The sequence below is a fragment of the Paramisgurnus dabryanus genome, chromosome 5 (assembly GCF_030506205.2).
Source record: "Paramisgurnus dabryanus chromosome 5, PD_genome_1.1, whole genome shotgun sequence".
Classification (NCBI taxonomy): domain Eukaryota; kingdom Metazoa; phylum Chordata; class Actinopteri; order Cypriniformes; family Cobitidae; genus Paramisgurnus; species Paramisgurnus dabryanus.
The window spans coordinates 15,435,807-15,461,174 of NC_133341.1; the positions used below are offsets into that span (position 1 = coordinate 15,435,807).

A 25,368-nucleotide genomic window follows, 5' to 3' on the forward strand; every position below is an offset into this window, starting at 1 on the left:
GAACAATATAAGCTTTGTTTTTTGATAAGAAATAATGACCCCTAAAACGCACACACACATTCCCCATTATTATGTACTCATTCAAACAAACACAGTCGCTCTAAACCTGCTGGCAGAGGCGCCAGATCTGTTCTTCTGCATTCACGTTCAGCTCTTCTGTTTGTACGTGGATGTCGAAGAGAAACAAAGCTGGTGAGGTTGGATGGTTATTGCATTTTAATTTTCTTCCACAACACACACACACACACATCCCATTGAGCTGCCCGTCCTGCGGATTTAAAGGTCGGCCATTATGTGACTGCTGAACCAATGTAGCGCTCTGATTGGATGAGCTTTTGAAAGCAAAAGAAGGTCTAATCTAGCTGTGTCTGATCTGATGAGTTGTGTACATGTCTGTGTGTATGCGGGAATGACCTGTCAGTGGCTCTGTGTTATGTCGACTGCATTTAGAACGAACACTGACCCAAATCTCATACACAAACACAAAAAGATTGAAAATGTTTAGTAGCTACTGTATAGGAGTCAGATCATACGTCCTCAGAGCTGTTGTTCAGATCTCTGCTCTTTGTTTCAGTAATTCATCAGTCAGAGATTCAATAGAAACAGCACTGGGATCTGCTGACTGTTATGTAAAATCTGACATCTAAAATAATATTCGTTTTCACTCCAATGCTGTGGTCATGAACATTTTAAGTCTTTTCATTGTGGTTTGGATTCTCTCGTCGTGTGAGAACGTTTTGCTTAGTTGGGACACGTTGTGGTGGTTGGGTTTATCATTTTTAAAATGTGGAACAAAATCTGGTCAGCAGCTATATATTTTAAGGCAGGTACTTTATTGCTGTATATTCAGTGCTTTTTTAAAATAGAGCTGTTCAGTCTAATATACACTACATTGCTTATTTGACAAGTAAGATATAATTTATAGGCAGCTGGTTGTTATCGCAGAAATAAGCTCCTAAAGTCTTGTATCACACTGAAGGGGCTTTTTTCATGATAACAACTGGCTGCCTGTACATTATCTTGCTTTACATGGCTATTTACCTCACCTGAAGAATATTAGATATTGTTTTTTAATGAATGCAGACCTTCCACGAGGAAAACCCATTTACTTTCAGTTTTAAGATAAGAGAAGACGCTTAAATGTCATGACTCGAGCACACAATTTGGTTTAATCATTTGTAAATAAAATGTCATAAATGTTATTAAAATAATTTTTTATGTAATATTAAATTGTACCTGTCAAAATGATTTGCAGCATCCCGGTTACCATGTGTTATTAGTTTTTAAGCGGTTGTTATCTGGGATTATACCATGGACCTGTTGAATGCTTTATTCTGATTGGTTGATAAATATTCCACGGATGTTGATTATGTTTCTGTAAAACGCACACCTAATCTGTCAAATGTCTTAAAATAGGCACCAGAGCAATGTTTGTGGTAACCGTGGTATAAGCGGAATAATTGAATACGCCCTTTAAATTATTTGAAATTATACCACAGGCCTGTTAATTGCTTTATTCTGATTGGCTGAGAAATGTTCCATGTGTGTTGATTTATTTTTCTGTAAACCGCACACCTGACCTTTTTATGTCTTAAAAATAGGCACCAGAGCAATGTTTGTGGTAACCTGGGTATAAGAGGAATAATTTACTCCGGTCCTTTGAATTATTTGAAAATAATGCACACCCGTGGTATAAACATTACCACCTTGGGTGTGCAGTATTTTTGAATAATTCAACGGCCCGTCTTCAATTATTGGACCTGCGGTGTAATAATACACAGCCGCTTCGTGTCATGACACATTACAACCTTGGGTGTGCATTCTTTAACAGACCTGCTAATGATGTGACATTTGGCCAATCAGAAGCAAGCATTCCGACGAGCAGTGTAATAAAAGTAAACAGACATTTTTAAATCATTTTATGAACTGTATGGGCTCAACAAATTCTGTAAAATGATTGTGTATTTAAAAGCGTAGTAAAAAAAGTTTATGTTTTCAGCAGCTAACAGTCCACCACATAATGCACATATTGTTGTTACACCTGTTTAGTTTTGTGGATGAGGGCATGCCACACATTTCTCTGTTGGACATGTGCCTAATTTGACTGATGTCTACTAAATAATAGTCAATAGCAAAAGGTTTGGACGATAATATAGTTATACAGCATTTTCTTTTCTATTCTCCGCGACAATGAAAAATAACTGATTTAGATAACACAGTGGCCGATATAAAGCATTAAATACACAAAATAAAATTTCAGCAAATGACATGTACACAAATTTGTAACTGCACATATTTGTACTGCCTATTTTTTTATTTACATTCATTGTGTGTGTGTCTCTGTGTATGATTGATAAAAATAAAGCAGGCAATGGATAGACCCATGGTGTCTGAAGAATAAGTGTACAGCTACAAACAGACACTGATACATAAACTAAAACTAAAATAAAAAACACTGACAATAGGACATGCAAACAGGGACAACAGTATTTATTGTGACAACACTTAATTTCTTTGTTTTTCTCTTACACACACACACACACACACACACACACACACACACACACACACGCACGCACACACACACACACAAGCTTTCCAGATGGTAAATCCCCAAGCTTCTGCATGTTTTTTCATAACATGTGTGTTAACACCTTTTTTTAATCCAAGTCTGTCAAATCTCAACTTGCGTGGCCGTCGTGTGTGTGTTTGTGTATTTAAAAGCTATTCTTTTAGAAAAATCCGATTTGTTCCCAGTGATGTACTCTCGTAATTTTTTTTTGTTCAACAAGAATACTAAATGTAGAGTTCGAATCCATCCGCACAGCAGCTGGATTTCCATAAAGTTGAGACTGTCATGTTTTTAGTACACAGGGGCAGGAACCTATTAAGACTAAAATATTCTGACCAGTTGAAATCCAGCAATGATGTAGTGACAACAGAATGTGGCCGCAAAAATGCTTTAAAGCAAATCCATCCCATTGCTAACAGTACACAGGCGGGATTACCCTGCCTGTCTGGAATGTGTGTTGTGTTTAGCCTGGAGTGTGAGCTGTTGTTTAGATTGTGTCCTGTGTGCAGGAGCCTGAAAGGTGTGTGCATGCCTGTGTGTGTGTGTGTGTGTGTGTGTGTGTGTGTGTGTGTGTGTGTGTGTGTGTGTGTGTGTGTGTGTGTGTGTGTGTGTGTGTTTCTTTAAGGCCATGCTGTGTGATGCTATTCTGTGGTTGGCACGGTGACAGGTTGGCATGGTGCTGCCGTAAGGAGACTGGCATTCTGCCTACTGCCATACATCTCAATCTGCATGACATCATAGCGGCTCCTAGCAACCACACACATCACCCCTCCCCCATACACGCCCACAAAGGGCCATTCACAAGCACCCTGTCCTGGACCTCTCACTAGAGTCTCTTTTTGAGCACAGATACATAGTGCCACTAAACTTTCGTAAAAAACCAATACTTGTATGGGTTAATAGAAATTAAGTATAAAAACTTCTAGTTTTTTTTTTTTTCAAATATAAGGAACTTTGTAAAGTAAGTTATACAACTATATGGAAGGAAACCATCATGTTTTCATTTACGTTTATGCATTTGGCAGACACTTTTATTTAGAGTCCATTTATTGTAGACATTTTATCAGTATGTGTGTTAGGAACGAACTCATGACTTTTATGTTGCTAATGTAAATGCCAAAACAGAAACGCGCATTAAAGGTGCAATATGTAACTTTTTAAAGGATCTCTTGACAGAAATGCAATATAATATACCTAACTATATTATCAGTGGTGTATAAAGACCTTACATAATGAACTTTATTGTTTTTATTACCTTAGAATTAGATGTTTTTATTTACATACACCACAGGTCTCCTTATATGGAAGTCGCTGTCATGTTTTTACAGTAGCCCTAAATGTACGAACTGCACTACAGAGCGCGTTTTGTCCCTACGTTGTCTCAGTCGATGACATGTTTGTCCTGTGGCAGCTACCGTAGCTTCTCATTGCATTTCGAAATTGAGGTTGGTTGTTCAGAAATGTAAATGTTCTTGTAGGGCTGTGCAAATAATCGGTTTTTATTTAAAAAATTTCTAATTCAAACAATTACAAAAACAAAATAATCAAGGTAAAACAATTATTGTGCAATTAAAATATAAATATGCGTGCTGCATTTTTTAAGGCACTTCGAAGGCACCACTGTTTCGACACGTGCTGCCTGTTGTAACACTTACTAGATAAAAAGGTTAATAAATCCATGTTTTCAAAGAATAACCGTGTTAAATAATCGTGATTATGATTTTGTCCTATGTTTTTGCTGTATTTGTTATGACTCTCAGTCACACAAAACTTTTGAAACATTTCTTGAAAACATTTTCATAAAAACGTTTGAAGTGTCAAATCCTAAAATGCTGTGATGGATGTGAATGAGCGTGCGTATTTGTGTTTTCTAGGAATAAGCATATTTTCTTATCTTACTCAACTTTTTCTGCACTTATAAAGACGACCTCATTAGTTGTGCACTTACACGTATGCACTCTCAGCACTTCTCACTCGCACCTCGTAATGAGCACAAACTGATGGGAGCTAATAATGTGTGTGTCTGTGTGTGTATAGGACTTGTGTGGGTGTAATTGGGAGTTAAATTGAATGAAGGTGAATCACCTGCTGTGACAATATCGGTTTATTTAACCTCATAATGGTGGTGTGTGTTTGCGCGTTTAGTGTTATATGCGTCTCCTATTCAGAGGTAGTTCACTTTCTCACACTTTCCTCTGTCTCAGACACACGGCAGAAAAGCGATATGGCCCTCGGTACAGTTATTCGGTCGGCTTCAGGGCCTACACGAGAAGAAGAAGCAGAAGAGAAAATTCATACACATGGCTTCTCTTACTGCGTAGCCCTGTGTGTGTGTTTGTGCATTCCCATGGGATCAGATTACTATCACAGGGACTAGTAACAGGAGAATACACTGGAGCTTTTTCATCTTGTCCATATCCTGAGAGAGACACACACACACAAACAGACACACACATGCACAAATGTAAGTTTGCTTTTAGATGTTGCTAAGGTAATATTGGGTTGCAATGTAAGTACATGTGATTTAGGGCTGAAATCAGCATTTCCCCTGCCAAAGACTCTGTGCGTGTGTGTATATATGTGTGTTTGCATGTGCTTGTGTGTTGTGTGCGTGTGATTTATAGAGGTAAATTAGGGTTTCCTTTTCCTGCTTTGGTTGTGCAGCAAGAAGTCCAATCAAAAGTCCTATAAATCTAAACCTAATTCAACCAGACAATCACAATGCTCTCTCTCTCTCTTTCTCTCTCTCTCCAGCCACGTCTAATGGAACACAGGAAGGTTTGGAAAACAGAGAAGGTGGGGTTTGTAGCACGAGATCCATGAAGATCATCATGAAAGTGGGCCAAGGTGAGTAACACACCCTATACACTCACTCTTTATCTCCAGTACGTCCAAAGGTAAAGTCATTTAAGCCCAATTTAGTTAATGATCGAGTCAGCTGACTCATTAACAGCCAATTACATTGAGGTTAAACATTATCCAAGTTACATTACCTCATAACATTCACACACGTATACACAGACACACATACACACACTACTCATTGGACTTTAACTTGCTATTTTACTCAGAAAGATGAAGTTATCAGATCTGAAAAAATATGAATACTTTAAACATATGCACTTACTATTCATGTTTTTACGAACTCGCTGACATGTTTTTTTTTTCTTGTCTTAATTTGTGATGTGTGTTTTATTATGTTCTCAGATCCAAATGCACCAGATCCAGATTTGACGGACCTCCCAGACCGAAACCAGGACAATGAGATCAAGGACCCCACAACGAGCCCCTCCCGCAAGAGAGACAGAGATCGAGAAATAGAGGAGAATGGTTTGCCCGGCAAAGGTACAGAAAACAAAATCACCTGTGTGTACTGGGATCAGCATTGTGGTGTTTTCCTGTAAATGTCCTTAAATGTTTACGACAAAGGGCAAAGTGCTCTGCGATCAGCTGTGTGGATCAGTAAAGATTTACCACGATTATCAAACAGCAGCGTTTCACCAGGAAACTTGAGCGGATGAAATACAGCAATGCAGAGCTACTGCCTCCCTCAGGCGGCTGAGTTTGTGCAAGCGAGCGAGAGACAGCGAGAGAGGCAGAAGTTAATGTAGCATGTCTTTATCACGTCCTAGCAGCCATTAACCTACGGGAGGTCTAAACTTCATTAGGAGAGAGAGGGAGAAAAAGACAGAAGAAGAGAGAGGGATGCTTTTCCCGATCATTAAGAAAAACAGAAGAACAGAGAGACACACACACACTGCGTCAGCTCGAGGTCACATCGTTCTGCTCGGAGAAGAAATATTACACTCCAGGATCCAATATAAAGCAATAAGCCATAAGAGGTCATTCGTTACAGTGATTGTACCACAGTAAGGTGGTTTAAGGCACTTTAAGAACAGTCATGATAAAATTACCGCACATGAACTGCAGTAGCTTATTGCTTTTAGAAAACGGCAACCGCGCTATGATAAAAGACGACAATGCTCCATAAACAGTTACATTTATTATTAATAATTATCGGAATAAACGGATCTTAAGACGAGCAATATCGTTGCTTGTTTGCTGTTGCCAAGCGACATAGCTATTTGCCGCATCAATATATAATATCCGGTCACAGGTGAGCGTTTACAGTAATTTTACAACCGCCTCCAAGGTGGCTAATCCAATCAAAATTTCGAGTCTGAACCATCTGCTTTATGAAGTTTTATACAAGCTTTTTGTCAGGCATGCCACAGAAACAATTTACGAAGCAAATTGTTTTTACAAAAATATTACAATGGTATTACAGTATGCAGCTGTTTATTTCTTACGTCGCTGGGCCATGATGGCAAACAGTGCAGGTCAGTTGTGCATTATTAAACATCAGCTAGTCTGTCAAAAAAAAATCTAATAATACACATTGATTGTCATCCTCTTATAGGAGTTTTGATCAGATAAATATTTCGCTTTTGTCTCACCACATCACTTTCTGAATAAAAATTTTGTATGGAGATAACTATTGATAATATTTTTCCACAAAGTTAGGCCATATGTTTTATTTTAGTCTGACGTTCTTTGATTTGAATCACAGAAAACACACATTGGCGGTCAGATTACCGTACTAACAATTTAACCTAACCATGTGTTACGTTACAGCCACTGGCTAGCATTTGAACTTGCTTAAATAATGTGTTTATGTCACCAAAGTACGTCTACGCGTTTGACTATCATCCAATACTACCACACAAAATTGTCCATAAATCGTTATACGTTGCTGGACGGCAGTTTGACAGGATAATTTCAATCTGGGCCTGTGTAATTTAGCCTATACCACTGGTAAATATACTTTGACATTGCAGATTTTATTGTCAGGCAAAAATGTTTCTGTGGATGCATAATGTGCATTTAGAACTACAACGGCTTAATTCGGTAGCCGGTTGAGCTGGCAGTGCAACAATAAACTCATTCTGCCGATAGCAAGTTTTATTTACTTTAATAGTAGCCCAGTGCCAATGTTAACAAACAAAGAGGTTTGTTTCTATCTAGTGTACTATAGTCAGTTATCTTTGCCTCAGACAACACAGAGCAACTCTAAACACTGTTAATTGGAGCGTGTTTAAGGTTATCTAATGTGTTGCTCTTACCGGTTAAAGATAAGAAGAGAAGGATGCAGCGAAGAAAAGCAGTAATTACGGTGTTCACAACATGTCTGTCTTTCGTTCTTTCTCGCAGACACGAGAAACCAAGAAAACACTTCGGGTTCAGTGGAGGGCATTTTCGGCTCTAAACCCGCTCTCTTCGCCGCAATTGGAGCGGGCTGTGTCATCTTTCTCCTCATCATCATCATCCTCATCGTCCTGCTCCTCAAGCTTCGCAAGAGAACCCGCAAGCACTCGCAGCCCAGGGGCGGGACTTCCCTGTCACTCAGCACTCTGGCCACGCCCAAAGGAGCCACCCAGTCTGGCTCAGAACCGAGTGACATCATCATCCCCCTGCGGACAACAGAGAATAACTACTGTCCACACTATGAAAAAGTGAGCGGAGACTATGGGCACCCCGTCTACATTGTTCAGGAAATGCCTCCCCAGAGCCCAGCCAATATCTACTACAAAGTCTGAGGGAAAAGGGAGAGAAGTAACCGCAATAAGAACATGTTTTTCTAAGGTATCCTGAATCTTTTTATCACTAGCCAACCCTGTTTGCTACATGTCAGAGAACGGAGAAAAGGAAAAGAGGACTGAGGAAAGACTGTGGATAATACGCCTCTCGAATTTCCTTTAACTGAACACTACACTGTGTGTATGTGTATGTGTGTGTGTGTATGCGAAACAGAAGAGAACCCCACAATGTGTGGCACTCAGGCATAGACTTCAGTGCTGAAGAAGAGCCTTTAACCAATCACAGAGGGACACTAGATCATCATTACAATGCAGGAAGCTCTCATTTGTCTGTTCGCATGGTTTTGTACCTTAACTCCTTGCTTATTTTTTGTCTATTTTTCATATCCCACACAGTGTTTTCTTCAGTATCAGCCGATTCTCTCAGCGTTCAAACGGTGTTTCTGTTAAAGACTGTTAAACTCATTTGCTTCTGTCTCTCTAGATGCCCATCCATTTGAGGCAATTAAACAACACGTACGCTCCCAAACACACATTGGTGTTCACGGGTCAAGTACAGCGAACAGCCTCTTGGTGCATAAAGATTGACATAAGGAAATTGTAAGCAGGTGAAAATCTGTGTCAGTCTTTACAGAACTCCCAGAATGCTTTGCTAGATGGATCGCGTTGGTTCGAGAATTATTTCAGTTGAAATTCTCACTTTCTCTCAGCAAAATACAAGTAGACATTTGCTGTGTATTGTCAGTGATGCGTGAAGTGCAGAATAATATTTGTATTTTGTCATAATTTTTTTTTTTTTTTGTAAGTCAGAAATTTTTTTTGCCTCTACACCGTGAGCCTATGACCTATTTTCAGACATAAAACATGTTAACGTATTTTCTTTGCATAATTTAGTCCACTAACATGTGTTTTTTGTGTATAATTCATGTCACGCTATCGGGATGTAGACGTGGACTCTTAACAGTATGACAGCGTGTGTGTAGAGTCCCACACAGAAGCCAAATATTCATAAACATACAAGATACATCAAAAATATGCCTTCATTTCTCCTTTCTCTCAGATATGCACATAAATGATCCTTATTAGCATACAAACACACTTATTTTCAAAAAATAATCAAAAACCACAAATCCGAGAATGAAAACAAGCCCACCGAACCGTCACGGAGAATCTAGCGCTAGATCTATTTTTATACAGACCGCACGTGAAATGATAAACAGTAAACAGTGGCGGCAGGTGTGTTTACACCTATGCTAATTTAAAATTAGATGCATTTGCATCTGGCCTCCAGCGCAGCCAATCGGAGAAAGCCAACGTTCCTCTGTTGCTTTCTCATTTTTTTGTAATAATATTTCGATTTATCGCTGTTGTTTTCTCCCCTCTATTATTTAGACCCAAGATTATGTAAATAATGTATGTTGGGAAAAATTGTTGAATATAAAGTTCAATTTTATTAGATACCCTGTTATTAAAAATATAATTAGGATTTTTTTAAAATTGCAAAACTTTTGTAAATAGCAGTCTTTTTTGGAAAAAGATATTTTGTAAGTAAAATGTTTCAGTGGTTTTTCGTTTCTTTTTTTTTCATTTGATTTGTTTGCTTGGTTTCTCATTAAGGAGACTTAGATGTCCCAGTAGGACGGTTTTAAAAGGTCATCCCTAAAGCAGCAGCAAAAAATCCCACACATTTAAGTCCCGCACATACAGACACACTTTGTCCTCCCTATTACACAAGGGAAGGACGATATTTTTGCTTTGTTTGGTTTTTACAAATGCTGTGATAGAACCAGGTCAAATATTACATGTCATGGTTCATGGAAAAGAAAAAGAGGAGAGAGATGCCTCCAAACACACACACACACACACACACACACACATTATAAGCACCAGCAGGGTACAAGAACAGACCTAAACCAGCAACAGCTCGTGTAAAGTGTGCATGTGTGTGCGCCTGAACAGATGTTAGCGACAGATCAGCTCTTTATCATTTACATTGGAAGAGCACTTAGCAGAAATTCCCGACTTTGTTTTTCCTTTCGAAACGCAGGGGTGGACTGGCCTTGAAACTGTTTGAAAATGTTTACTCCAGATTTAGCAATAACAGCGGTTTTCCCTCCAAGCTAATTACGACAGCATCTTCTGTGAATTGCTGTGCCTGTAGTTTTACACAACAGTGGTAGCGTGATCATTTTGAGTGACTGACTGCGTTCGGCTGGAGGGAATAATGTTCGGTAGCTTAGCCCACATTTAGTTGACGGCACACAACTGTTTGGCAGCTTGACTGATTTGCTTGTACGATAGAGTCTGAAAAATCTTTAACCACCTTGTTTGTTAGATTAAAGTTGATTATGCTCTAATTCTGTGGTCAGACACCTGAGGTGTTGTGCGCTAAGTTTTTAGCAATGGATCTTTCTGACATCTGTTAATAACATTTCACCCAATGAGGTTGACTTATTCGAGAACGTATTTAAACACAAATGCGCACACGCACACACTGTCTCGCACTCCTCCCCTCAGGCACAGAGACGGATTGGTGGCGACTCTTGACCTTTTAAGGATTATCACAATATTATGAGAGAGACAAATCTAATGAGAAAACCTTTTCCATGGCCTTGATCCATCCCCATCATACACAGTTCATCCACTCTTTCACAATATGGACTTGTTCACGACAGAGGATACAGTGCATTGGCGAGGCCGTGGGCCAACCGCAACTTCCACAAAAAACTGTTCAGCTTTTTACAGCACAACGTTTCCTCCCTCTGTCGCTGTTTTTTATTGTTATTCAGTCGATTACATTACTATTGTTATAATTTTCATTTACTAAGATTTTGTTGCAGATTTTGTTCAGTATTATTAAGTTTTGTTGTATGTGTTGGCAGTGCTGATGCCCCCCGGTAACAGCATTTGTGTAGAATTCACACAGTGTCCTCAGAGTTCCCCGATATATGACACTTAAGCCAAGTCTCAACCCTCAGAAAGCATTTTAAAAGGATAAATAAAGTTTTTCCTATGGAAGCTGCTCTTCTCGTTTCTTCCTGAATGCTGAGTGGGTTTCTGTCTAATGTATTTGTGTTATATGTCAATATTTCCTCCCTGAATACGAATGAATACGCAAGCTGTGCTGTTATTTCAAACACAACAAGCTGTCTCTGCGAGTGACGCTTTGAGTGTCACAAATATTTCATAATTCTCCAGGGTATCTGTCCTTCAACACTCGCACACAAACACTCGCTTTGAATTCAGCACATTAAAGTTTTAGTGAATCAGATGTGGCTGGACTCTGTAAAAGAAAATGCACGTTTCTGTCTCATCTCTGTATGTGGAAGATATGTGTCATGTTTTCCACAAAGTCTGAGGAATGGTGCATAACACATTTCAATCATAGTTCTCATTTATGGAGTTTAATGTTTTAGATGTTTTTATGGTTCACATGTGTTTTTTAGGGATAGTTTACCTCAAAGATGGAAATTCTGTCAAACCTTAATATCATTCCAGAAATCTTCTTTTTTTTTTCAAAATAGTAAGATAAGATGTGGACCTTGGCTTTCAATAAAGTCATTTTTCATTTTTTGGTGAACTGTCCCTTTAAGAGTATGGCGCCATTAAAAGGCCTTTGCCAAAACTATAATTGCTGTATAGCCACAGAAAACAGAAATGCATCCAAAGCCCTGTGCTAATCACTGCAATACAACATTGTCCACATATCAGATGGGGTTGAGTGGTTCTGCTGCTCAAATCTTACAGATGATCATTAAATAGCGGGTCAACAGCAGGGACATAATTGTGTTTAGGGATGACACACAGTTTACTGTATTTACTAATGTTTAAAAACCCTTAGACTTTTGTTTGAGAGAACGATAGACTTAGAGAGCATTAAGCAAGTCATGTGACAGGTGATCAATCTGCACAAGACTGATATTAGATTTACTGCCCACTCACCCTCGGTGCATTCTGGGTAAATGCCGTGGGCTCCGCGAGCTTCTGTTTGCCGCTATTACAGCACCCAGAGGGAGGCAGAAAGAATTTAGAGGAAAGAGGAGGAGGGAGTTAAACGGGTAACATTACAGATAAGTTGAAATAATTGAAACCAGCGAAAGGAAAGAATGATACGCAAATTTGTGAAAGATTGATTTTGCATTATCATGTGTTTGATGATTCAATGGTTGATGGAAAAAGAATCAAGTCCGGGACCTAAAATCTCTTGTCTCATCAGTAATCCAATCAGACTCAAGACTACTGAATTGGGGCCCCATGTAAAGATTGTGCGTATGTACAAAATGGGCATTAAAATGTGCGTGTGCACATATTGGGATTTATAAAAGTAAACTAGGCGTGTGCACCGCATGGGCACTTTAGACCATGCATACATACTTTTACTGGTTTTACTGGCTTGTGTGTCAGTTTTTTTTAGCTAAATGACAGAAATACCATAGTGTCTACATCTACAATGAACTTTATAACCTGTATTGCTGGGTACACACCAAAAGATAATCAGGCTGATTTTGGGCCAATATCCTCCCTTCCGACAATCCTAGGTGTGTTCTGATTATCTTGATGGTTCTACAGAATATCTTATCAGATTTTCTCTTGGTGTGAGGTGTGTTAAGCGTGTCCGAACCTGATCGGAAGAACGTAGGAGCCGCCCCGATCACGAATTGTGCACATGTTTAATATTTACGATCAGAATCCTGTGAAAATCATTCCAAACACTATCATTGAAATTTCTTTCTGCATATCGTCCGCCATGCTTATTCTGAAGTCTCGCAAGACTTTGCGAGATTTCCTGTGTTCACAGTCGAGACTCTGATTGAAAATCTTTCGTGTGTGGTGTGCTGTCTTTCACACATTATTGCTCACCACACACTATAGGAGCAAAACGGTTAAATCTAGGATTTTTTATCCTCATGTTTGTGGTCTATCACATTTTTTAATTCTATGAGTTGTAAAAAATATTTTGGTGTGTTCCCAGCATAAGATGATGAAACATAATGTGATGCACTAGGACATTTTATAGTGGTAAAAAATGATTTGTTGGTTCAACTTAAAAAAGTAAGTTACCTGGTTGCTTTATAATTTTAAGGTTGATTTGACTTGAAAATATTAGTTGACTCAAAAAAGTTGTGTTCACTTAAATAAAAATTTTAAGGCAACCAGGTAACTTACTTTTTTAAGTTGAACCAATGATTTTTTTACAATGTTAAGCATTTTCTTATAATTCGATTTTATATGGGGATAACACTTACATCTCAATTGCTTGTCTGAGTTTTGTCTTGTAATATCACTCTCTTAATGATTTACGGCTATGCTGTGTAATGCATTGTTTTTATTATGGGAAAACACTTAATGCAAACACTTTTGTGTTTATGTTCTGGGCTCTTTTACTTCTCTGCACACAGTTGCACATTCTTCATAAAATATGTACTGAATTTGGTCTTAATATTGCAGTTTTAACGTACTAAGGTACATATAATGCTTCAATGCACTAACACCCTCAGATGCGCTCGTTCTAATGACATACATAACTCAATTCTCCACCATCAAAAAACCGCCAAAAATAATTTATTTATCTCTGAGCTTCACTTTGAAAATGTATTAAATTTGTAAAAATGTGCAAGTGTTTGGCCATTTTTTAAAGCAGAATATCAACTTTGACAAACCCAGTGTTTTAATAAAAAAATTAAAACACTGTAATTTCACGAAAAGTATGGTTTTGGGAGATTTTAGGTTTTCGATATTTTCCTTGTTTTCTACAATCATGTGGATGGAAATATGCATATTGAAATGATATGCAGATGACAGTATGCATAGTAAACCTAGATGTTTACGCTCAATTTGTGGTTGTTTTGGTGAGGAGATGAAGTGGGGATGCATGTACACGCTTTCATCCACTGTCTGGGATTTATAAAGGGAATTTTGCACAGTTACTGGTGAAAGCATGGTTTTATAAATCTGAAACGCTTGTGCTCCTTGCAGTTGCCAGCAGATCACCCTTATTATTACTATGAGAAATTGTGTCCATTTTCAGAAACAGAAAGTTCGTACTTGTTACTGTGCTCAAAAACTTTTGAAAAAAAAAAAAAAATATATATATTTTTTTTTTATAAACATTTTTTTATCCAAAGCGACTTGCAGTGCATTCAAAGTAATTTTTTACCACATATTTACTACAATTATGTCACCAACAATAGTTAAGTAATCCTTGCTACACATTCTGTCTCTCTCCAAAATGCATATACCGTATTTACTCTTCATACACTATAAAAAAATGATCCCTGTAACTGTCACTGGTGCACTGCCTTTTCAAAAATGTACAAAGAGTGCTCATTATTGGTACCAAATGTGTACATATCTGATGCACCATTTTAAAGGGTACTTCCCCAGTGACAGCTTGGGAACATTTTTGACGATTTTTTCTAACACAGGGTTGGTTTAGGCTGGCTCGTTCAAATGGATTTGTGTAGACTTGTGAGGAGAGCTCCATGTGTCACTGTATGAGCTAAAAGAGCTGCAGTCAGGGAATAACATTAATATTAAACGAGAACATTTGCCACCTTGTAAAAGAGCAAGCGAGCGAGAGATGAATGCATAGAGAGTGAGAGAGAGACAGATGGAAACATACGTATTATACAGTTATTTCACTCTCTTCCTCTATTTGCTTTCTTACTTTGTATTTAATTGTTAATTATTTTTTAATGAGCTCTGTAGAAACAACTCTTTCCTCATCTAAATCACTGTTTCCTTCACTCACATCTCAGCGTAGGACACTTTTAACAGCGGTCCCAGCAGGAGAAGCAGAAGTCTCTTTCTCTCTCTGTCTCTCTGCTCTTTCGAACCCTTAACTCACTTTAATTCCCACTGATCCAAGGGGGGGGGGGATCTGGGTGGTTTCATTCATGTCCTCTCATTTGTCTATGTCAGTAGAGTAGAAGTTCTCTCTGTTTCTCTCGTCTGTTTTACAATCTACCTGAGTATTTTGAGGTTTCGGAAAGTATAAATAATGTTATAAATGGTATAAATATTTTTTACCTTATTTATCAGGCAAACAAATCAGTATTCTGGTTAAATACACATGTTAGTAACATAAGACAGAAGAAACAGAAGCAGTACTTGAGTTGCACTTTTTGACAGTTTAATGTTCTTAAAAAATGGGATTTTAATGATTTGAGTGAAAACCGATTCCAGTTGTGGGATTTTGTTCCAATTGTGTGCATGCATGGGATATGTGACTTTTTCCGTTTTGGTAGCAATAAATTATGTAAGCCCCATTTTTGAAAGAATTTGTATTTACGTCTCAAAGAAAGTGGTTAACTTGTGTGGGTGTAACTATTGTAAAAGGAACACACAAACATGTCAGTCAAAAACATGCTGAAATCAGTATGAATTGTACATACACAGTAAATTGTCTGGAGAACACAGAAAAGGCCAATACGTGTATGCAGGGTAACATTTGTACAATGTAAAAAAACAATACCCGGGATTTACTTAAAAATAATAACAGAAAAAAATAAGCAGTTGCATAAATTGCTTAAAACTTCATGTAATACTTGCTTAAAAAATGGATGCAAAAATTATGCACTATATTTTTATTTTATAAGTAAATCCATTGTTTATTTATTTCAGTGTATATGTGCACCATATTTTCAGTTTCAGAATAGGCTGTCTGTAGTATAAAGGACAAGGGACTAAACGTAGAGGTTAATTTGGAGCAGCCGGTTCTTCTGCCCATTAAATCTTAATGTATTTATGATAAAGTTGCATGATAGTGAAACTGAGGAACCTGCTTTAGTTCCTCACGCTGAGACTGTAACGCTCATCCAAAGCTCATAGAATTCCGTCTGACACTGGAAAACCAGCCTGCTGGAAATGTGACCTAAATACCACACCACATGCTCACAGAGACTTACACACATCCCAGAGCGCATACACACTGCCTGCTCTTCTCTATCTAACACATACATATAATCTTTAACAACGATCTTCAACAACACGAAAGAGCACATGGACCTCTCTTTAGAGTGTGTGCACGTGTGTTTGAGTCAAGGGAATCCTCAGGCTAATAACTGTGTAAATATTGCAATGGATCTAACAACCGTTGGGACTACCATACTCTTAAGCCTGGGATTTTAAGCCCACTGCACGATTTTTGGCTGTCCCAGATGAAAGATTGCCATCATGGAACAATCGTGCTGATTTCTGTGATCGTGATGTTGTACAGAGGTTCAAAGATAGCCGTTTTCCCGGTCTTGTGACCAAAGATATCCTACGATACTTTTCTGACATTCAGCCTGATCAACGCACAGTGTGTTTGCTGCTATGACCTGCATACCAGTATTTAAAGAGTTTGGTTCCAAAACACAATAAATCCATTTTGACTAATTTCTGTAAAATTGTGTTTTCTGTACCAAAAAAAGTGACAAGATGAAAACCACTATTATTACAAACTTTCACATAGCATCTTTAGATTAAAATAGCATTAAAAATTCAAATCCAAAATTAGATTTTCAAAGATTTAATAAAATTTTAAAAGTTATTTTTTTTCAAAATGGTATAAATCTATTGAATCAATATTTAAATGTGCATTCATCTTTGCCATTTTATATTCATTTAGTTGACTAGTGGTATACACTGATAAAAAAATTGCATTTATCAAAACACTTACTTTGTCATATTAAGAACACTGTTATTGCTGCTGTCATCCCTGGGATGTCATCGCTGACCTTTTTTGACAGCAGTCAACTGTAAAATGTTTTGGTCCTGCTCGATTTTCATTGACTTTGAGTAAAATAATGGAAAATGTTTCATAAGATCTGAGCTCAATGTGTTAGCATGACAGAAGCTGATGATGACGTGTAAGAACAAGCAACAGCCGGCATTTTTCCATCTCTTGAGTGCCTCTCTTGTAAATTATTAGATTTTGATGGCTTACTTTTCTTCCCCGCCACAAAAAAAACCCACCACAGGTTTATCAATGCCATCAAAATATTATTTTGTTTGTTTGTTGATCACGAAGTACAAAGTAGATGAGGAAAACTAGGATTCAGTGTGTATTCAATGCGCCGCCATTGTTGTTTACAATGCGTGGAATGGTGCACTGTGATTTGTTGAGCAGATTTATTGCATTCTGCAGAGAAGGAAGAGTGCCGTTTATCGGATTGGGAAAAATGGAGAAAAGATGGGCATGGTGGGGACGTTGCGCTAACGCGTATCGCAGCCGTTGAAGCCAATAGGTGTCATCATCGTACAGTCTACATGCTTTTCGTACCCAAGTTTAAACAAGCCATGTTGCACAGTGTGATAAGGTAATGATCTTAAAGGAGTGCAAAAACCCTGCAGTGTATCCGGGGCTTTAGAGGGACTGGAAAAAAGTATGTCTGATAATAAGACGGTTTGACAAGAATCCATAAATATTAACATTTCTAATCCAAAAATAAAAGGCCAAAATTTCATGACTTCTAATTTATTCTGAGCCTGGCAGACGAAGCTTTGGCAGAATTGACGTTACACTGACTGCATTTTATAATGGTGGCAAACAAACTTGAAACTAAATCAAGACTTATCCTCCAAAAAACCCTGGCACACGATGTCACAGTATGTTCAATTGATAGTTCACTTAAAACAAAAGGAATACAAAATGAGATGAAACACCTCCTTAAATGTCCTCAAAAGGAACTTTGTCCCCATCTATGCATTCTCTCTCTCTCTCTCTCTCTCTCTCTCGCACACACACACACACACACACACACACACACACACACACACACACACACACACACACACACACACACACACAGAAGTTCCACTTACTATCAATTAATGAGGGAAAAACAGCATCAAACATCCTTAAAATGTATTCTTGTGTTTCACCAAGATAAAAAAAACAACAACACATACACAGAAAACAACAACAGTAACTAAAGACAGATTTTTTGTGTTTCAGTAAACTATCCTTTAAAAAAGTACAAATTAGGATTTCATCTGTTTTTAGGTTTAGGGCAAATATCGAGTGATTTGAAAACTGTTTGTAGTGTATGGTGCAAGAGTCTTAAAAACAACCAAGATGAGGACATTCTTATAAATCAACCAGATGTAATTTATTGGAAAGAGCTGCGCAATTGTCACTGAAACCCTAATTTATTGAGGATTGTAAAATGCGACCAAACCCCATTCCAAATGAATGTTTTCTTCACTCCCAGAGAGGTGCTTTAAGGGTCAGGCTTTTATTGTGATGGCCATGTTATGAAGTGAACTTCTTTAAATTTGTAAAGGCCAATGAACTGATGTCAGTTAGCTTTCATTTCTGATATAGTGGCGTTAAACAGTTGAATTCATGAACCAAGAAAAATGCTATTATCTGTGAAAGCTATTTGACAAATCTGCAACAAACGAGGAACTACTTAGCAAAACAAAAAATAAAAGTCACCAGTCACCGGCCAATTTATGTTAATGCTGTTATTAAAAGCACTTGCAGGGCCAGAGTTTCTCAAGACTCGGGCAGCGTGCTGACAACCAAGCTCATCTTATAAGGTCATCGTAGCAGACCGTGCATGTTTAAAGTTTTGATGAGGTGTGTGTCGAAAGTTAGCTAACATTATTTATACGACTGTATAAACTAACTCACAGTTATGTCTGGGCGCCACACACACATATTCTCTGTGGACACAGACTGCCAGGCTGGGCGTGCCCAACTGAATCACTGTGAATCAAACCGTGAATGTTTCAGCAAAATGGCTCATCTTGTTTATAAACACCCGATAGTATATTCATAAAATTTGCATTGCTTGCCGTTGCATAATTTGTGTGCTTGTGTATGTGTGTGTAAAATTCTCATATTTCTTGTTTTTCTGGAATAGGTTAAGACTGAGAACTGTTCTGACTTAAACAAACTCTCTATCTCTGCATCAGTGCAGATAAAAGAAAAAGTAAACAGAAAACTGATGTCATAGCAAAGTCAGAAGTACTTACAAGCCAAAACGTCAAATATTTTATCCTTTACTCAATATCTAAAAAAAATACAGTCAAGTAACAATAAATGTATAGTGATTCTTCTTTATTTGTGAAATTATCACACAACCTGTAAGCACACAAAAGTCACATGAGTGATGGAAAAACACTGCTTTTCTTTTCATGGAAGTTGTATACAACAGACAATTCAAGAAGTTGACAAAGCTAAACCCGACACTTTCATTTAATCCACGCACGGATAGCCCAATGATCATACTGGATGAGTTCCCATCGGCACGTCATGGTTTAGTCTTTCATTTTCATCCATTCCTACAGGCTGATGAAATCATCGCAATATTTGGCCTTTCTTCAATGTTTCTGGCAAGAAAGCCTCTGCCAGGAAAATATAAATGTAATGATGATATATGAAATTAACATTTTTTCCTTGCCAAAGCAACCACTGTTAATAGGTTTTCTCTTGCATACACTGCCCAAGCAAAAGAATATGCATACTACCATGTTTTAACTATTTTAAACCTGTTTATATGCCAAGTTATACTAACATTTAAATACTTAAAATAGCATTACAGTAAACATTTGTGGCAGTTGATGTTTGTCGTACATGACATGTTGTACAGTAAAGGCACTAAACATCTATAGATTCCCACTGATGCTTCTTTATCAAAGTAAGTTTTGGTTTCAGTTCCTTGAGGGCAACAAGCCACCATTATTTCCTCTTTCCCATGCATTATTTTAATTGGCAAACTAGTGAAACGTATTTAAAGCAGAAACTCTGCACCGAGGAGCTCTCATTTAGCACTCCAGGATATTAGAATATTAATCATAATTAAAATGATGAATGGTACATGTGTGCTAGTCCTATCTGTGCAGACAAATAGCATTAGCATGTGCCAAGCATATTAAATTCGTGTTTTAGGATAAGGCAATTTAGCCAATGCTAACTTGGCCAGTGTGTTATTTCAGTGTCTGACTCAAGTACACATCATCTGTCCTGCAGATGATGTTTGAGCACAATCCTGAACGCTCACGACCGTTATGGGAGGTCGTAAGAAGTTGTAGCTCTGGAATGACTGCTAATAAAGTTAATAAGAGGTCAGGGTGCTGTGACATTAACTCTACTGCCGTTTGGCCTGTAACTTTTAGGTATCACTAATAGACCATATTGGGTTAGAGGGGACATGTTCTGGTTCTTATATTGGTCCGCTGTTGAAATGTGTCTATACCAGAGGAGCTGCTGGAGCACAATAAAACAATGCTATGGATGCACCGGTGATACCACGGTTAAATGTGATACATTGAAAGCTTCAGTTCTGAACACAAATTTAGTTGGCACATTTTAGGGCCTAAACATATCTCACATAGACTGTATAGTGTGATTAACCAATATTATTTGTAACATCTCACCAGAAGAAGTAAAAAAAATAAAGCTGCAATAACACGTTTCCCAGACAGGGTTTAGATTATTCCAGGACTAGGCCTTAGATATATCAGGACATTTAAGTAGTTTTTACAAACATACCTTACAAAAATAAAAAAACTAATGTGCATCTTGGGACAAAACAATTGCACTGATATATGTTAAGATGCATTTTAGTCTAGTGTACGATAAGCCCTGTCCGGGAAACAGTCCCTATGCGTAATAAGTAAGGCATAATGTATAGGCAGCATGCTAATAACCCCCGACAGCATGATTAGGACCCGAAGGGAAGGGTCATAATTTGTATTAGAAAATAGTAGGAATGAAGCTCCAACCCCAGTCTCACCCTTAAACCTTGTGTCACTTGGGCAAAATATAATGTATGAATGAGATCACATAAACTGATATGAATTAGCCACCTTGTAAAATAGTTACAAATTGCCACTGTGTTGATCTTTTTGGGTCTTGTTTCTAAAAATATACAACCATTATGTGTATTATACTGTAAAATATACCTTTATTACGCAATCACAAAATTACTTTAATTTACTTTAATTATTTAAAATTACATTTTCCAAACCAAGATTGTGATAGCGTATCCATTACATTTTAACAATTTGAACTGTGTTTTGCAATCAAGCACAGGAATATATTGCCCTTAATCACAAGGAATAACATTTTTAGAGACTACTGGAAATTTGGCAATAGATCCAGTGTCAGGCCCTATTTGTCTTCAGACACGGCTGAGACACAAATCTGTTTGAGGTAAAAACTATTGTATATTCACATTGCAGCAGGCTCATCAGACCTTTAAGGTGCACCTATTTCATTGCTAAAAAAAAAACGTTATTTTGTGTTTTTGGTATTATACAATGTGTTTGCGTGGTTTATGGTTAAAAAAACACATTATTTTCCACATACCGCACATTTTTGTAGCTCCAGATTTCCCTGTCTTCCTGAAACGCACTGATTTTGTACAAAACTCATCAATTTGAAATGCTCTGTGTCCCTGATTGGCCAGCTAATTTGTACGTTGTGATTGGCCTGAATACCTCGTTAGCCGGTACGGTGATGCTCCTTACCATGTTTGAAAGATTCGCTCACAATGCAATGCTAACATGACTTAACTTACAGGCAATGAGTCAAAGCGGGAGGAATTATGATAATGTCGGTCTTGTCTACACCACCAATCCCAGGAAGTAAACTGTTGCCTACAATCCATTTGTTTGTTGAAGTCCAAGAAAAGAGATTTACGTTGGAGATGATAACTCGCGTCATTGTTTATTTTGGGGTTTGTACCCTTTGCATATCGTTAACATGTACTAATACACACTTACACACCAAAGGAAATTTTAAATTGTGAATCGGACCATAGTTGATCTTTAAGAGGATTTTTAATTGTTAAAAGGACAAATGGTAGCTCCGTGCATGGGCTCTAAATCACTACAATAAAAAAGCGATGCTCATGAGAAAGATGCTGTCTGCCACATAATGTTGCTCACATGTTAAGAGCGTCTGTTTAGAAACCCCGAATTGATCCGTTTATCCTTTTGTTTCTTGTAATTTAGACTCAGTACATGTTTCACCACAGCTCTCCCACTTTGATCTGAATCTTTAACATGTCCTCCAACAATACAGAGAACTCACGCTGTGACTCCATACCGCTAAAGCCTTACAGGAAACACATGGCATTTCAATTCAACACACAATCAACAAATTCTCATTATGTACAAATCATAATTTTGCTTGCATAATCATAACAGACTTACGATAACTGATTACTTTAATAAGTCCGGACAAGTACATGAACTGAGTCCTCCGTGAACATTTTCCCTTGGCTTTATTTGTGTGCTATCACTGCAGGGTTTTAAATGGCAGATGTTTGGGCTGCCATTTTGAGAGAGATACTGTAGAGAACAAGCGCAAAAGAGAAAAATAATAGTCGTTTTGTTACAGAAAATGGTGGGCCATTTCTTTTATACAGCACTATTCATGCTTTGCAAATTTAGAAAAAGAACAATTATGGCTGTAATTTGGAGAAGCATGTCAATAAAAGGGTATAATAGAAATTCACTGTGGTCAAGCTTGGGCACTTAAGTTTTGTTATTATAGCTTAGTTTTTGCAATTATAACAAGCTTATTCACCCAGAAGCAAGAACATTAACAAGATGCCTAACAGGGTGAAACATTAACTGGATGAAAGCTTCCATGAAGAAAATTAATTTTGTAAAAACATGTTTATTTCTGTTATTTTATCCAACAGGATAGAATGTCTATGGCACAGAACAACTTACACTACTGTTTTCCATACCAGACAAGCTGTCATCTGTCAATAAAGGGCTGCTTTCCACAGCTGAAGTAATATACATAACAGAAGACAAACAGGATGTAAAGTGAAATTGAGGACGTAATTGAAAACATACAAATTAAATACAATGTTCCCAATGAAGCGGTTTGTTTAAATCATTTTAATCAAAGAAAGGAACAGAAAAATGAAGAAACACCTGGAATATATCATAATAAATTACATTTTCCAGGGCACTTTCTCTCATCCTTCTTTTGTCTCTATTTTTATTCTCTCCAGCTTTCTCTCAGTTTAACAGCCTGAGAGGTTATGGCTGCTCCTAGATGCTGAGTAGATGCTGGTTCATAATTAGATACCCTTCTGTGTTCCCCACAGACCGCCTCTTTTATGGCCCTAATGGAGCCACTACTGAGGTGCTTTTTTCTTTTAGAGTGTGTTGTCTATTGTATGTTTATAATGCATGGGAAAAGATTCTCAGCCAGATATAATACTGCTTTAAATATGATATTATACTTAGATGGCTTAACACGGCTTGCTACTGCCTTTTCACTTTGCACTACATGCAAATGGAAAAGATGCTGTGCCTTTTAGCTTGCTGGATGCTACTTAATAGAACAAGGAAGACATCAGCCCATTTTTCCGAGAGTGAAAACAGGGACATAGAGATATGTAATTTGTGTGAAAAATACTGTGTTTTTTTACACGTGAAACATGAACACATGTTATATTGCGCAGTGTAAACACACTCTAAGCTTCAAAAACACAGAAAGAACAGGACCTTTAAGGTAAATAAACAAACAAACAAACAGACAGCTAAGTTATGGATCCAAAAAGTCAAATTTAAGTCATGATTGTTTGACTTTTTGAGTACAAACAGCATTAGGGCTTTCAGTATATACATTTGGGTTATGGGTTGTCAGTTCTGCTACTGCTAAAACTGTTGATAAGGACCAAATATCTCTGGGAAAGGACAAATGACCCCTCGAGCAAATGATCCCCGGACAAATCCAGGACACATTTTTTGTGTATTTTCCATATCTGCGTGTGAAAAGTGCTAGAAAAAAGGAAGAGAGAAAGAGAGAGAGAGAGAGAGAGAGAGAGAGAGAGAGAGAGAGAGAGAGAGAGAGAGAGAGAGAGAGAGAGAGAGAGAGAGAGAGAGAGAGAGAGAGAGAGAGAGACATGCATTGATTGTGTGTTGTTTGAGACCTTAAAGGGCATCTATTTCATTGCTAAAAAAACAACGTTATTTTGTGTATTTGGTATAATACAATGTGTTTGCGTGGTTTATGCTTAAAAAAAACTATATTTTTCACATACCTACATTTTTGTAGCTCCAGATTTCGCTATCTTACTGAAACAAACTTCCTGATTTTGCACAAAACTCATCGATTTGAAAAGCGCTAAATGGCCAGCTAACCTGTACGTAATGATTGGCATGAATACCTCTGACGTCAGCCGGAAATGTGGTGCTCCTAACCATGTTTAAAATATTCGGTCACAATGCATAACAGGAGTTAACTTACAGGCTGAGTCCAAGCGGGAGGAATTATAATAATGACGGTCTTGTTTACATCACCAGTAAACTGTTGCCTACAATCTGTGTGTTTGTTGTAGTCCAAGAAAAGAGATTTATGTTGGAGACGATAGCTTGCGTCACCGTTTACCACGGGGTATGTAGTTTTTGCATATCGTTAACATGTACTAATAAACACTTAACACACCAAAGGAAATGTAAAATCATGAATCGGATGGCTCTGATACTGATAGTTGTGACATTTTATTTACATACGAATAGAAAAGAACTTCCTTGGTTTTTGCATCTACATGTACAGTAGAGGTCAAGAGTACACAAAATGTCTAAATTTAGCATTTTCTAATGCAATTCACCATTTTTGTCATTGCAAATTATATCAAAAGTTTACATTAAAAAAATGTGATAATACATTTAAGAAATTTAGGTTTTTGTGTGTTTTGAGTGTATCTATCTTATTTTATTTTAATGATCACATGCACTCAAGCTGGAATAAACTCCACAGGTTTGTGAAAACCTGCTGATCTGTGCTATCTTGGCATTCTTTTCTATAAAAACATTGTAACATTGTCAAGGTCACAAATTTGCTACATTTAGTTATTTTTCATGCCACAAATGTTACATTGTTTTTGATTCATTTTCAAATAACTAACTTTGCTATTTTCTGTTATCTTAAGTTCTAAGCTAAGATCTGACATCCAAAGATAAAACTAGGATAGAACAGGATAATAAGTTAGGATGTTTCTGCAACACAGCCCCATATTTTAAATGTTGACGTTTAGACCATGAACATACAGTATTATACACACACGCGTCGCACACACATACAGGCTGAATGGCTGTAAGAATGAAATGTCAGTTGTGTTTCATCCTTTTGCATCAATCACAAGCACCTTCTATTTCCCCTCCATCTGTCCTTTCCTATGGGCAGCTGTTGTCCAAAGAGCAGGGTTTATTTTCTGTGTAGCTGACACAGTCGAG

The 25,368-nt window shown here is 37.6% G+C and overlaps 1 protein-coding gene across 1 annotated transcript in view; it reads left to right on the forward strand.

Annotated features, from left to right (window-relative positions):
• efnb1 (ephrin-B1) overlaps positions 1-9,999 on the forward strand; it is a 35,111-nt gene extending 25,112 nt beyond the window's left edge. Inside the window, exons 3-5 of the mRNA XM_065293504.2 lie at positions 5,327-5,419; positions 5,780-5,917; positions 7,784-9,999. Of these exons, the coding sequence (XP_065149576.2) occupies positions 5,327-5,419; positions 5,780-5,917; positions 7,784-8,169 (617 nt within the window). The 3' untranslated portion in view covers positions 8,170-9,999. The remainder of the gene's footprint in view (positions 1-5,326; positions 5,420-5,779; positions 5,918-7,783) is intronic.
• Positions 10,000-25,368: the final 15,369 nt, after the last annotated feature.